A 14,459-nucleotide genomic window follows, 5' to 3' on the forward strand; every position below is an offset into this window, starting at 1 on the left:
TGGTCTGAGTTCAAAATTCAAGGATCCAAATGAAGCACCCTAAAGAAGTCAACAAGGATATCCTTGAGATGATAGCTCGAGCCCGGCAATATTAAGCTTTAACTCGGAAAGTTGTGACCGGAGCGAGAGGCTCGTGCTCGCCGCGTCCCCTTTGACAGGAAGGTCACGCGGGTCAAACGCGGCCCCGTGTCTCAGGAGACGTCATCAGTTGCCACGGACGACGAGGCACGGGTAAAGCCGATATGCCCCAGAATGTAGACGGGATTTTCTTGCCCTGAGACACAACGAGCCACATGCGAGCAGGCCTCACCCGCACCTCGGCTGCTGGAGCAGGAGGCCAGAACCTGAGGGATGCTCAGGAGGGAGAGAGGAGGAGGGAGGGTCGTTTGGACTTATTTGGATTGTGCAGCGAATCCAAATGAGTCATGTGCTTGTAACAGACAACTTTACTGGACCCGGCCGGGCTGGGAGGACGTCCTGCAATGCCAAGGATGCCACCCCACCCTTTACGTAGCCGAGACCGTGCCTCCGGGTCCGTCTGGACAAGCCGTTTGTTACAGGTCACTTTAGACAAAACACAAACAGCCATGGTGAGCGATGCCAGCATTCTTTCTCACACATCCACCCTCTGCAGCTGCTGGTTTGAGTACGTCACATTTCTTATCATCATCATCATCACACAAGGACTACAGGCCAGCTCTGAGTGAGCTCTCGCCATCGGATATCGGACAGGAAGAGCGCAGGTTACCTACGACTGAGCCTGCCAAACTTAAAAAAGGTACTCATTGCAAAAACAACAAAAAACAAAAAAAAAACCTAATTTGCAGACTTATTTATCTTTATCACTGTGTCCTTAAATAAAAACTGTTGATGCTCCGATGTGTCGAGTAAAACGAGCAGATAAAAGTGCTTTGTTTACATTGAGTGCAGACCCGCATTTCAGCATTGCATATCAATAAATGTGGGAAAACTACTTGAGTAAACGCTTAAATTGCACCGTTTAATATAGCTCAGGATAACATTCTTTTTAACTTGGATTTTACAGTTTGCAATGAGCACCTTTAACTTCCTGGGCTACATGTAAGGTTATCAAATGGTAATATATATATATATATAGATAGTTATATAAATATTTGTTTTTATCTGTGGGGACTCTCATACAGAGGCAGTCAGTTACCTAGAACATCCACCTAACTTTAGAACAGGATTCTCTTACATAAACAGTAATTTCTCAGTCAAATATACTTTTTTTTTTTTTTTTTGCTCCGTTGTTTTAGCATTTTATAGTTCGCTTCATGCACAAAATCCTCTCTCCGTTTTCTCGTTAATTCGCAGACTTTGCATCAGCTTAAATCACACAAAAAGCCACCTCTGCCTCGGCATCAATCGTCGTCCACGTCGTCTCCCTCGGACTCCTCTCCGGTCCTGCGCTCGTACATCTTGTCCCGGTGCCGCTCCTGGATCTCCTTCATCTCCTCGGCGTAGCGGCTGAACGCTCCCCCGAACTTGCTCCACGCCTTGAAGGGGATCGTGATAGAGTTTCTGTAGCTGGGCTTCACCTCGCTCACGCGCAGGAACACGCCGTACTTGTTGGAGCCCACGTCGAAGAAGAAGCGCTTGGAGTCCACCATGATCGACGTGCCCTCCGGGAGCTCGCTGTAGCCCCCCGCCCCTCCGCCGGCCAGCTCCTCGTCGTCACCCCCGTAGTCGTCTATCAGCTTGGCCAAGGCGTCGCGGAACTCTATTAAGCCTTGGGCCGGGAGTGCGATGGTCTGGCCGGACTGCAGGCCGGCCCCGGGGATGCCGCCCATCCCGACTCCAAAACCGGGGCCTCGGTTGACGGTCTGCCGGATCCGCAGAAACCGCCCCCGCTGGTTCTCCTTCAGGTCGAGGTAGTATTTTCGGTTCTCGCGCACCAGAAACTCGCTCTTCAAGGCCCGTCTAGGCCCGGTGTCATCGCCGCCGGATGACTGAGCAATCTGCTCGGGATTGCTAGGCCCCAGTTGAGCGTAGTGCTCTATAAAATCCCCCAGGTAGTCGCGGAACTCGGCCGCGACGGACATGGAGAGGGTCAAGCGACTTTTCGAGCCCCCTGCGCCGACTTCGGCGATTTTGATGAACCGGCCTTTGGCGTTCTGCTTCACATCCAGGTAGAAGCGTTTGTTCTGAATGTCCAGCCGCTTGGAGGCCAGCTCCTGGGTCTCCGGTTCCCGCTGGTAGTGCTGGAACCCACCACTTCCTCCACCGCCGCCGCCGCCGCTGCTGCCGCCGCGTTCACTACCACTGTCCCCATCCGCCATCTTCAGCAGCCCGTTTCTCTGCGTATCTTTGACCCCCAACCCCTCCTTCCTCTCCGCTCGCATTAGCAGCGAAGAAAACCGGACGCTGCATACTGCGCTCTCATTGGCTGATTCCTCTGTCAATCATAGTATCAGTTAGTAAGCTTGCGTTTTCATTCGTCTAACCTTATGCCAGTCATTAGAAAGCACCGCCTTCTAGATGACGTTAGAGTAGATTTTTATTTACAATCCATAACCTTATAATTTAACGTATAACCTATTCAGATCTCCTTGGTTGGATTTACGAATAGCATACGAGTTCCTTAAAGACGTCGTTACAAAACCATTTTTATGTCAAGACGCTACAAGTGTGCGTTTTAATCTAAAATTGAAATCTTAATTTCAACTCCATATATGTATTTTGTACATTACGAGGATGAATGTCCGAGGAAGGACACTCCACTGACCAGAGTCCCGCCTACTTGTCGGTTCCGTGCGCAAAGACTGGAACGGTGAACGAGTGGGGGATGGGTGACTACTCAGCACGTCGCGTTCCTATTGGTCGAACGGGAGATTCGAAACAACAACGCTCTCCCTGATTGGTTGGCCGGACTCCCACGAGGGGTCGAATGCAAAAGATTTGCGAAGGGGTTTATTGTTTCTTTGCTTTCGGGAGCTGAAATTGTTTGGTATCTACTCAGTTCTACAATCAAATAACGAGACGGAAAGAAAATGGTTCGTGAGCTTAGATTATTGCTGGAATGTATTTTCCGGGACGTCATGACGGTTTTTCGTTGGGATAAACGTTCGGCTGCAGAAAGTGCTGTTTTGGATTAGAGCTGAAAAATTTCGACTCTGGTCAGAAAGCTTTTGCTAAAAAAGAGCTAGCTGTCAGCTAGCTTAGCGCGTTAGCATGATCAACGTTACCGCGGGACGGCTGGAGTGTTTCAAGCCTGTCAATTAAGGCGGCATTAGGTTTTCATCGCCGTGTGGTTCTTTGGATGTCTTCTTTTTGGCAGAAGCAGAGCGTTTATGAAAGAATTCCGCTTTGATTCACACAAGTGTGCGCCTTGACGCTGTAGCCGACATGAACGGTTGATTAGCATGCGAAAGTCAGTTTAACGGTTGGTCAGATGTTAGGAGTTGACAGCGAATTGGTGTTTAAATGTCGTTTAAAAAAGAAAATGGCCCGTGTTGTGTCGTGAGATCTGCGAATGGAAACTTTGTAATTTGTGAATGAAAACTTGAAGGTGTCCCTGAAGGCGGCGCGTCTGTTTGACGCGGGGTTTTTTTTCTGGCTTGACAGCGTTATGTTGATTTTATTTAATCTGATCGTTTATGTGTTGTTTCCTTCTAATCTGGTCATTTGTTCTTGGGTCAAAGGCATGAAATTTTAAGCAGCTACTGTTACTGCCGCCTTTAGTTTGTTTTGTTTGTTGTTGGCGGGAAAGCGACTGTTTTTACCGGTCATCTGTAACGTTTCAAGAAACCACCTTTATTTTTTAAATACACCACTTTCTAGTCGCTTTGTTCGTATCTTTAATAAATATAAAGCACAACTGCGTTGATTTTCTCCCTTAAAATCGCATCCTTATTCTATAATAATCACACAATCTTAACAATTTGCTTTTGTTCAGATAGTTGTCCATGTTTATAACTTTTTTAATCTAATGTCTATGAAGATATATTAAACTCTTTGTAAATGCATGACTCAAGTCCTTTTAAAAGGTAGTGAGCTAATGTTTTGATCATAAACCCAACCTGGAGGTGGTGAATCACTCTTAAACTTGCCCTTTAACGTTGTTTTCTTTATGTCTTTAATATTCTCATTTTTCAGACGTTTGGTTGAATATATGTTTAAACTACGATGCATGGAGCACCATTTTTCTGTCTGCAGGGTAACAACTGTTCTAGTCAGACGTTTGGTTAAAACTAGTCGTTGAATTGGAGATATTTTTTGTTTGTTTTTTACGAGAACTTCACTCTGTTGTTTCTTGTTGAAAATATTGTGTCTATCTTCATGCAGGCTGGTGGCAAGGCAGGAAAAGACAGCGGGAAAGCCAAGGCAAAGGCAGTGTCGCGCTCCCAGAGGGCTGGGCTGCAGGTACGTCTCATTAAACCTTCATTTGGCAGTTTGTGCCTTTGCTGCAGGTGCTGATGCAACCAGATTCCACGTGGGAGATCCTGTAGCTTCGTTGTGTTAAACTTCCCGCTGTGTTTCCTGGTAGTTCCCGGTGGGTCGTATCCACAGACACTTGAAGACTCGCACAACCAGTCACGGGCGTGTCGGAGCAACAGCAGCTGTTTACAGTGCGGCCATCCTCGAGTACCTCACCGCTGAAGTAAGTCCACACCGCTATATGAAGACGCGTTATTCGTGGCAACTTTTGATGTTTCTGCGTTGTTGTTTTTTTTATCCCCTGACTCTTTAATTTTTTAATCAGGTACTAGAGTTGGCAGGAAATGCGTCTAAAGACTTGAAGGTGAAGCGTATCACTCCCCGTCACTTGCAGCTGGCAATCCGCGGTGATGAAGAGTTGGATTCTCTCATTAAGGCGACAATTGCTGGCGGAGGTTCGTCTACAATTTGCTGTTTGTTTTTCATGCTACATTTCTGCAGAACGTTTTAATCTCACTGATTTACGATGCGTTTTTCCTCAGGTGTCATTCCCCACATCCACAAATCCCTCATCGGGAAGAAGGGCCAGCAGAAAACTGCGTAGACGACACGTCCACCACAAATTTCGGGGCTTGGGCTTTGTTCGGTCTAGGAGTTCACATTTGTTCTTTTCTGTTATTATTGTTATAGCAAACGAAGAGTGATTGTTAGCCTTTGTGTTGTTATATTTTTCCCGTAATTAGAGAAAAGTACAGAAAATCCCTTAACAGCAGAAAACCCTTTTTTATGTCATTGTAGTCCGTTTGACTGAGGAGCTCATTATTACAGAAGTGATGGCAGTGAATTTGTTTGATTGGCTTGGGATTATTATGTGATGTTTTATACTGAAAATTTGTTTAAAAAAAACATTTTTATAGAAAAAAAATCTTGTTTGTGGTTATTTTCCTGAAGTTATATTTACTATAACAAGTTTTTAATGAGAGGGTGGGTTTTTGGACAGTTGATAAAAGCAGCTAAACGTGAGATCATGTGTTTTCCTTTTACTGTAAGACTTTGAACTGCACACGGACAGTGGTGGAAGACAGGTTGGATTATTTTTACAACACAATATCAATGAACACGTACTGTTTTCAACCTGCTACAGTGTTTTGTGTGAATGTTTACAGTGTTTTTTATTTTTCAAATTGTTAAAACTTGAAATTACGTTTTGATAGATGTGATCCTCGGCTGCGGAGACGTTGATCTCGCAGCGTTTTCCTCACTGTGCAACGACTGTCCTGCCTTTTGTGTGACGAGACGTGACCAAGAGGTGCAGCCAAAATTAGGCAGAGATCGGGATCACATACGAACTTTAAGAAAAAAGTAATAATTCCTGCAATATGTAAATGTATTGACAGGCTGAACTGTCCTTACTTCACATTTTTTAACAAGTTGGTGCATTTTTCTAAAAGTTACGTGTTCAGGGTAATGACTGCATATTTTATCTTTTAATAAATACCCTTGACTTGTCCTTGGCTTTGTCTCAGATATATTTATATACATTTTCTATGTGCACCACTATGATTGTTAAACGTTAAATGAACAAAATCCCCTGAGAGCTTTTACAAATTGGATGTTTTTGAAAATTTATGAAACACACACCTACACACATATAGATATATACTTTAAATCTTGTAAACATTTAATGCAATATAATGAAACCTTTGTGTTTAACAGCTGTTATACCACAGGACACCAGCAGGGGGAGCCAAAAGCTTAAACTGATTGAAGTCCTTTGACAAAATATTTCTAAAGCTGTTCAGTTTTGCAAACTAGACTTCTATTAAAAACTAATATTGAACAAGTATGTTGAAGGAATACATATTGCCTGCCAGAAATCAAAAGTTATTTTTAATTTGGAGACCAAATCTGTAAAATTATAAACTTGCAACATGTCAGTATGTGGTTGTAACGACTCAGTGACTACCACATCAAATCACATCTGCAGCAGCTGTTTTTGTGTAGACTAAAGCCATGGCCAACTAGTCGGTTTGCTTTGGCGGCCATCTTGGCTTGATTATCTTCAAAAGAAGTTGTAAAGTCAAGTACAACAATCATTTCCTGGAAGTTTTGTTAAAATGTTTCAGTCGTTCATAAGGAATTTTGCTAACAGACACACAAAGTTGTTTGTAAGTAGGTATTTAAAAAACTTGTGATCTGGTAGCACTCAGATTATGTGTTAGGGATTAGTCTCAGCTACTACCACACCCTAGTTTAGGTCAACATCTGTAAAATATGCTGAGTTATAGACTTTTTTTGTTGTTGTTGTGTCAGTTGGTTGTGGCAGCCATTTTGAATTGGACTGACTCTCGAAGGGAAGATGCACATCCAGGGAATAGTTTGTAAGATTGTTATAGTGGTTCATGAGATGGTCATCAAAGCTCATGCTCAATAATCCAGGTAGAAAATCCAACAAAGTTCAGGCAGGTCATCTTTTTTTTTTCAAGAGGCATTTCATCCTTCATCCAAAGGACTTCATTAGTCCGAGGAGCCACAAACAAAGTCGGTCCCACAAGCAGCACAATAGTTGACCAGCCAGTTTGCTGGTGATAAGATGGTTTCTGGGGCCCGCCCTCTCCCCCGTCGACTCGTCTGATGCAGCCGTAGCCAAACTGGTTCAAAACATCAAAGTTCATGCTCAATAATCCAGGTAGAAAACCCAACAAAGTTCAGTTGTTGTGGCTCCTCGCACTGATGAAGTCCTTTGGATGCAGGATGAACCATCTCAACAAAAAAAAATTTAAAAATAGAAACCGTCCAGATGACCTGACTGAACTTTGTTGTGTTTTCTATGTGGGTTAGCTGCTTGTGGGACTCAGTTTGCTGTGGCTCCTCGGACTGATGAAGTCCTTTGGATGAAGGAAGAAACGTCTCAACAAAAAAAAAAAAGAAACTGTCCAGATAACCTGACTGAACTTTGTTGTATTCATTGAATGGTTTGTCCAGGCAGGATGGAGAAAGGTTTCAGGAGTGGTTTGTGGCAGGAGCAGAAAGAGGAGGAAGAAGAAATTGTTGTCTGGGCAACCGTTGACCTCCTGGTCCACAGCTCTCCACTTCCTGTCCTGCAGAGTGAAAGCTGTTTGACGTGGAGACCATTCGGCACTAAACAGGAGAAATGCTTCACACTGACCGCCGTCCGTCCAGACAAGTGTCCCGTCTCCCGGCCGGTTCATCGGCCCGACTGAGGCCAGTTCAGACATTTGCTGCGACTAAATCATGTGATCCATCCCCGTCAAGGCCAACACGCACCGCAGCTGTTCAGTTCCAGTTGCTCCTTTGGTTTTATTTATGTCGTCTGCTGCGATTCTGCTGAAGGTCAGAGCTGCTGCTGCTTATTCCTGCAGCTCGCCTTTCAAGGGTCCACGCTGCAGCCGTTAAGGAAAGAATTAAATTCAAACTGTTTGTCAAGGTCAAAACTCGGTCGATACCTGGAAAAAGAACAAGCGAAGGACACCTGGCTTCACATCAACTAAAGGTCGAGTTGGCAGGACTGTAGATCTTTTCATTGATCGATTCTAGTAACAAAGTCACAAATAAAACAATAAAGAATGCTGTTAAAAACAAACGTGATTTGTCTGACTGCAGTCCTCGTTTCCACTGAGGGACGGTCCAGATGCCTCGTGCTGTTTTTACACTGTCCTGCTGTCCAGAGGTGCTGCCTGCAGACAAAGTTAGGCTTTTTCTCTTTAATCAAAGTTGTTTGGCCTTGACCCTTGACCTTCCTTAATAAAATCCAAGAAGGTTTTCTCCACATTTTGCTGTTTTTATCTAAAATCCTGAATCGCTCGTTGACAAAATGAACTATTGTTTTGTATTTTCCAGGACTGGATGTTTGGTTAACGTTCACAAACAGAGCAAAACTATTTTTTCTGTTGTTTTCGTTGAATTTTCCTGCATTTCGTTGCCCGCCTGCCTGTCAACCCCCCTGTCAGCTTCTCTTTTACATTTGTCTAAATAACCTGAACGTGACCAGCTCTTGTTCAGGTCTGCACGACGCCGTGTCCTGCAGCAACACAACACGACGAACACACGGCGCTAAAGTTACAGAAACATGTGCAGCCAAGACATTTCAGAATAAAATGCACTGAATAGAAACATAAAACTAATAATGCAAATGTAGTTTTTATTAAAAATCAATTAATACATTTTTAAAGATATTTATGTCGTTTTTCTGTACTGTTGAGTATTGTGATTTAAAAAAGTATGATTTTATTTTATATGGTGTGTTTTTTGGTTTGTTTGTTTCTGTGTTTAAAGTCTTGGTTTGGTTTGCAGCTGAAAAATGTCACTCAGAGATTCTGATTTGTAAAAAAAAAAAAAAAAAAATGTTGCTGCTTTTGTAAAAATCTTTTGTTCTTGTTTTCTTTAAAACTCCAACCGGCACAGAGTCCACAACATACGGACGCTGCACCAATCCATCTGTTAATCTCTTCCCTCACTCGTGAACAAAACCCCGAGACGCGTGAACTCCTCCGCTTGAGGCAGAACCTCACCCTCGACCTGAAGACAGCGATCCACCCTTTCTGGTTGAGGCCCATGGCCTCAGATTTGGAGGAGCTGATTCTCATCGCAGCTGCTTCACACTCGGCTGTGAACCGCTGCAGTGAGAGCTGAAGATCAGGTGACCCCAACAGGACCACATCATCTGCAAAGAGCAGAGATGGAACCCCTCCACCCCCTGACAACGGGCGGCCCTGGTGGAGTCCAACTCTGATTAACTTTTGAAGTCAAACCATTTCAAGATGGCCGCTGCACTCGGCACCTCATAGAAACCTCCATCATGACTGAAACTCAGTCAGTCTAACAGATATTGTGCTAACACTGTGTGTGGTAGCAGCTGAGAGTCAGTCACTCTAAACGTGACGTGGGAGGAGTTTACACACGAGGTTATTCTCAAGGTTAGACCGAAACAGCTTCAACTTTAACGTTTCAACAAAAACTTTGTCATGAAAGGAAAAAAGAGTGATGAACAAGGAATGAAAACCTTTGATTTTTTTTAGATAAGTTAAACGTAACCAGAAGTCTTTGTGTGTTTTTCTCCTTTGTGCTCGTCTGTTCCTCCCTGCTGACTGAAGTGTGACAAAAAGTCTTTATTCTGAGCTGAAAATGATGCAGCGATGATCGACGAGACATCGAGGGAACAACAAGCTCGGAGGGCGACGGAAACACACACGTGTCGTGTTAGAAAGCATTCTCTGCCACCTCTGAAGTTTTGTTTGCTCGTGTCTGACTCAGAAGTTTAATGACTCTGAAACGATGACGGATGCAGCTTCGGACTGTCGGTGGCTGACAGAGAAGAAATGATTCCAACAATAACAGGACTGACCTTTGCAGGAAGTTCACACACATCCTGAGGCACAACTGGTCCTTTCTTTACTGAGACAGACTAAAACACGAGTCACGCTGAGCTAAAGTCCCGTTTTGTCCCTGTTCTCTTGTTGCTGCTGCTCTGCTGTAAAAAGCTGCGCCGTATGTACACGTCGCACCGTCCTATAAGTCGCACCAGTCCAAATATGTCTAATAAAGTGCAAAAATACGTCGATTCGCCGCGTAAGTCTCATCTATTACGCGTCACCGCTGAAAACCTGGAAATGTGGGCCGGTGTGCCAAAAATCTATTGGCTGCCAAATGGCGGCTGTGGGAGCATGCACGGGAGGACTTTAACAAGAATTTAACAAGATTAACACTTTAAAACAATTATTTGTTTGCTCGAACTTATAGCAAAGTTGTGTCTCAGTCTAACTTTTACTTAATAAATGCACTTTAATGGTCAAATCAGCTGCATTTCAAAAGCCGATATGAGGAGAACGTGCAGAGGAACAAATCGCTGTGCGTTTCTTCGAAATTAACAAGATAACCACCTAAAAACAATTGTTTGTTTGCTCGACATTACCGTAAAGGTGTGTCTCAGTTGAACGTTTACTTAATAAATTCACTTTAATGGTCAAATCAGCTGCATTTCGCTGGGGCGGTGCAGCGAAAGCGAAATGAAGCTGATTTGACGCTTGCTCCAAGCAAGCAAAACAAGTGTCAGTCTATGGCAAGCCAATTGTGTCATTAATAGCCACTGTTACCTATTACATGATACAATGGCATGCCATACTTCTCGAGTGCCATCTAGTGGCTGAAAATGGTAGTGTTCAATGTTTTCAGTCAGAATGAATGATAACGGTCATATCTCAGCCACAAATTGGTTTATAAATATGGAAAACATACATAAGTACGTCGCTTCGGCGTGTAAGTCACAGGGCATGTAAATTATGCCAAATACTGTGACTTATAAGCCAAAAAAATTATGCTTGTTTTCTGTGTCTGTCTATTCCTGCAAGAGTTAGGAAAATGATTATGAGCAGAGCAGCACCTTTTAGCCTAAAAGCCGATTCTTTGAGACTTAATTCAGGCTCACGGAGGTTTGAACTCGACACTAAATCACTTTAGTCGGAGGTGACGTGAATAGAGGTAAAACTCTAAAACAAGAGTTTCCCAAATGACATCCTGAGTCTCACATGTTTATCTGAAAGTGAAAGTGGAGCGATAATGTTTTTATCCATGCCTAAATGTGTTCATTTGATCGGAATCATCAAATATCTCAGGAACCAATTAACAGGTTCTGATGGAACCGTTAACAGGTCATCAAGATGGCTGCCACAGACAACTGAGATTTTAAAAACACACACAAAAAGTATATAACGGCTACTTTTACAACCCACATTCCAAGCACTACACATGAACCTTGTCTGTCTGTTAGTAAAATATCTCATAAATCAATTGACGGACGTTAATGAAACTTTCTGAGCGTAATCACTGGATTTAAAGGTGGAGCTGATTAATGTTTGCCCAATTCAAACTACCGGTGATCAACATTAGTCAACACAGAAATGGCTAAACTTTAGTGGATTTGACAGATGTTGAAGTTGGTGTGTAAGAAGCTGAGAGTCGTTGACAACACGTGCACTAATAGATCATGTGAGATCACGTGAGTTATTGGAATACTGGATGAGTTTGCACAAAATGTTTTCAAGGTTGGAACAACTTAGCTAGAACTTGGTCATTCCTCAAAATGGGATGATCTTAGTTGGAAACTGAAACGAAGGAGCGGTGGTGTTTATTCCTTCGTTGTTTCCTTCCAGCTTCAGCTCGGCTCAACGTTAGGAACTCTGGTGGTTCTGCCTCAACATGAGCAGAACGTACCAGGCCATCGTGGAACATCTGATCCTACAAATCTGCACCTCTCGGATCGTGCCGGGGCCTTTTCAGTCCAACAGGAAGCTGAAGCTGCTGCAGCCTCCTCATCTTGGTGTGATTGAACGTGACACCAGAGGTACAGCCCAGATGAGGGTGGACCTCTGCAGGAAACACATGAAAGACGGAGCTGCCACGTCTTCAAAGAGCAGGACTCGTCTGCTTATCTTCACATCTCCCGTCGTCTTCATCCTCCTGTTCTCTCCTGAGAGGGGGACAGGCGGAGGTCAACCTTCAGCTCTTCTTCTCGTTCGCCTCTGAATTATCCTCGTTTTATTACAATAAATCGCTCTGTATCTCCTCAAACCTGTAGATACTTCAGCTCTTCGAGTCACCTAAAACGAGATGTCGATGCTCGTATTCTTTTGTTTGATGGTCAACACGTCATTTTATATATGAATAAGTTCTTCCTGGGCTCAGACAGGAGACTCAACAGAAGGCAGAAAACATTTATTAAAAGAACACTTTTGAAAAAACAAAAACAAACCAGCAGGAACATTGACTGCCCTTTTTTTTTAAAAAAAAAGAAGTGAATCTAATTGTAGGTTTCTTCACTAAGCAAACTGTAAACTAACACATAAACAAAAAATTTAAAAGGAAAGATTACAAACTTTTACTTTGTACAACAGTTTTTTTTTTTTATAAGATGTCTGTTTCTGAGATTAAACACAATGATTGAATTTAATGCAGTTTGGTTGTAGTGCAACAATCAGTGCAACCGTTAGACCTTCTTTATTTCTACATCACCTCAAAGTCTGCGCGTCGTTTATTTCAGCCCGCTCAAGAACTAACCGTAGACATGTGTACTGATAGACCAACGAGCCACGCCTTCGCTCGATGTCAGGAACTGAAGCCACATGAAAAGTGCCGTGCTGGATTTTTGTAACCAGAGTCTGTGCAGTAGCGATTTGGGGCTTTAAGCCCCGCCTACTTCCCTGCACACATGCGTGTCCTTACTTTTAGGCATGAAAAACTAAAAATGGCAAATTTGTCGAAACAATAAATAACTGAACATCCAGCAAGCAGCAAAGTAAGATTAAAACAACATTTGAAAACACATAAACAATGCCCAAAATGTATTTTATTCTAAAGCTGCAAAATGTTGTTTGTTTCCATAGAGGGGGCAGGACTTAAAGAGATAGTCTGGTCATTTTTGATGTGATGTTCTGTCAGACAGTTATCAATTATTAAAACTTTATCAGTAACAACGTATGAGACAAGGACAGAAGTCTTCATCCATGGTAGGCTAACGGCTTGTCAAATGAAAACCCATTGTTTATTGTTTTTCAAGGTTATTAAACTTTTTAAAAAATGACAATATGTTAAACGTTACATCAGTTAATGTTAGACCTCTTCATTTTTGCACGACGTTTGTTTAGTTTGTTGCTGTTTTTCCAGTCAAACAACAATCATGGTACTACATGAATGTACAGGTGCTGGTCATAAAGTTATAATATCATGAAAAAATGGATTTATTTCAGTAATTCCATTCACAAAGTGAAACTTGTATATTATATTCATTCATTACACACAGACTGATATATTGCTAATGTTTATTTCTTTTAATGTTGATGATTATAACTGACAGCGAATGAAAACCACAAATTCGATATCTCAGAAAATTAGAACATTACTTAAGACCAATAAAAAAAGGATTTTTAGAAATGTTGGCCAACTGAAAAGTATGAACATGAAAAGTATGAGCATGTACATCATCAGTACTTAGTTGAGGCTCCTTTTGCCTGGATTACTGCAGCAATGTGGCGTGTCATGGAGTCGATCAGTCTGTGGAACTGCGCAGGTGTTCTGAGAGCCCAGGTTGCTCTGATGTGGCCTTCAGCTCTTCTGAATTGTTGGATCTGGTGTATCACATCTTCCTCTTCACAATACCTCATAGATCTTCTATGGGGTTAAGGTCAGGCAAGTTTGCTGTCCAATTAAGAACAGGGATACCATGGTCCTTAAACCAGGTACTGGTAGCTTTGGCACTGTGTGCATGTGCCAAGTCCTGTTGGAAAATGAAATCTGCATCTCCATAAAGTGCTCTACAACTTCCTGGTAGATGGCTGCGTTGACCTTGGACCTCAGAAAACACAGTGGACCAACACCAGCAGATGACATGGCCCCCCCAAAGCATCACTGATTGTGGAAACTTGACAAGCAACATGGATTCTGTGTCTCCTCTCTTCCTCCAGACTCTGGGACCTTGATTTCCAAAGGAAATGCAAAAGTTACTTTCATTAGAGAACATAACTTTGGACCACTCAGCAGCAGTCCCAGGTGAGATGCTTCTGACACTGTTTCTTGTTCAAGAGTGGCTTGACACAAGGAATGTGACAGCTGAAACCCATGTCTTGCATACGTCTGTGCGTGGTGGTTCTTGAAGCACTGACTCCAGCTGCAGTCCATGCTTTGTGAATCTTCTCCACATTTTGGAATGGGTTTTGTTTCACAATCCTCTCCAGGGTGCTGGTTTCTCTATTGCTTGTACACTTTTTTCTATCACATTGTTTCCTTCCGTTCACCTCTCTATTAATGTGCTTGGACACAGAGCTCTGTGAACAGCCAGCCTCTTTAGCAATGACCTTTTGTGTCTTGCCCTCCTTGTGCAAGATATCAGTGGTCGTCTTTTGGACAACTGTCATGTCAGCAGTCTTCCCCATGATTGTGTAGCCTACAAAATTAGACGGAGACCATTTAAAGGTCTTTGCAAGTGTTTTGAGTTAATTAGCTGATTAGACTGTGGCACCAATATTGAACCTTTTCACAATATTCTAATT

The 14,459-nt window shown here is 43.0% G+C and overlaps 2 protein-coding genes across 2 annotated transcripts; one reads left to right on the forward strand and one right to left on the reverse strand.

The window, feature by feature from the left end:
• Positions 1 to 1,248: 1,248 nt before the first annotated feature.
• On the reverse strand, positions 1,249 to 2,333 carry purbb (purine-rich element binding protein Bb). Its single transcript, XM_037680866.1, has one exon. The coding sequence runs from the start codon at positions 2,298 to 2,300 to the stop codon at positions 1,383 to 1,385; it is 918 nt and encodes a 305-aa protein (XP_037536794.1). The 5' UTR covers positions 2,301 to 2,333; the 3' UTR covers positions 1,249 to 1,382.
• Positions 2,334 to 2,782: 449 nt separating this feature from the next.
• On the forward strand, positions 2,783 to 5,907 carry LOC119413804 (histone H2A.V). The gene is made up of 5 exons (XM_037680867.1): positions 2,783 to 3,014; positions 4,306 to 4,383; positions 4,508 to 4,621; positions 4,724 to 4,853; positions 4,941 to 5,907. Exons 1-5 carry the CDS (start codon positions 3,012 to 3,014, stop codon positions 5,000 to 5,002), a joined length of 387 nt encoding a protein of 128 aa, XP_037536795.1. The 5' UTR covers positions 2,783 to 3,011; the 3' UTR covers positions 5,003 to 5,907.
• The last annotated feature ends 8,552 nt before the right edge of the window (positions 5,908 to 14,459 follow it).

The sequence above is a fragment of the Nematolebias whitei genome, chromosome 8 (assembly GCF_014905685.2).
Source record: "Nematolebias whitei isolate Nwh7 chromosome 8, NemWhi1, whole genome shotgun sequence".
Lineage (NCBI taxonomy): Eukaryota > Metazoa > Chordata > Actinopteri > Cyprinodontiformes > Rivulidae > Nematolebias > Nematolebias whitei.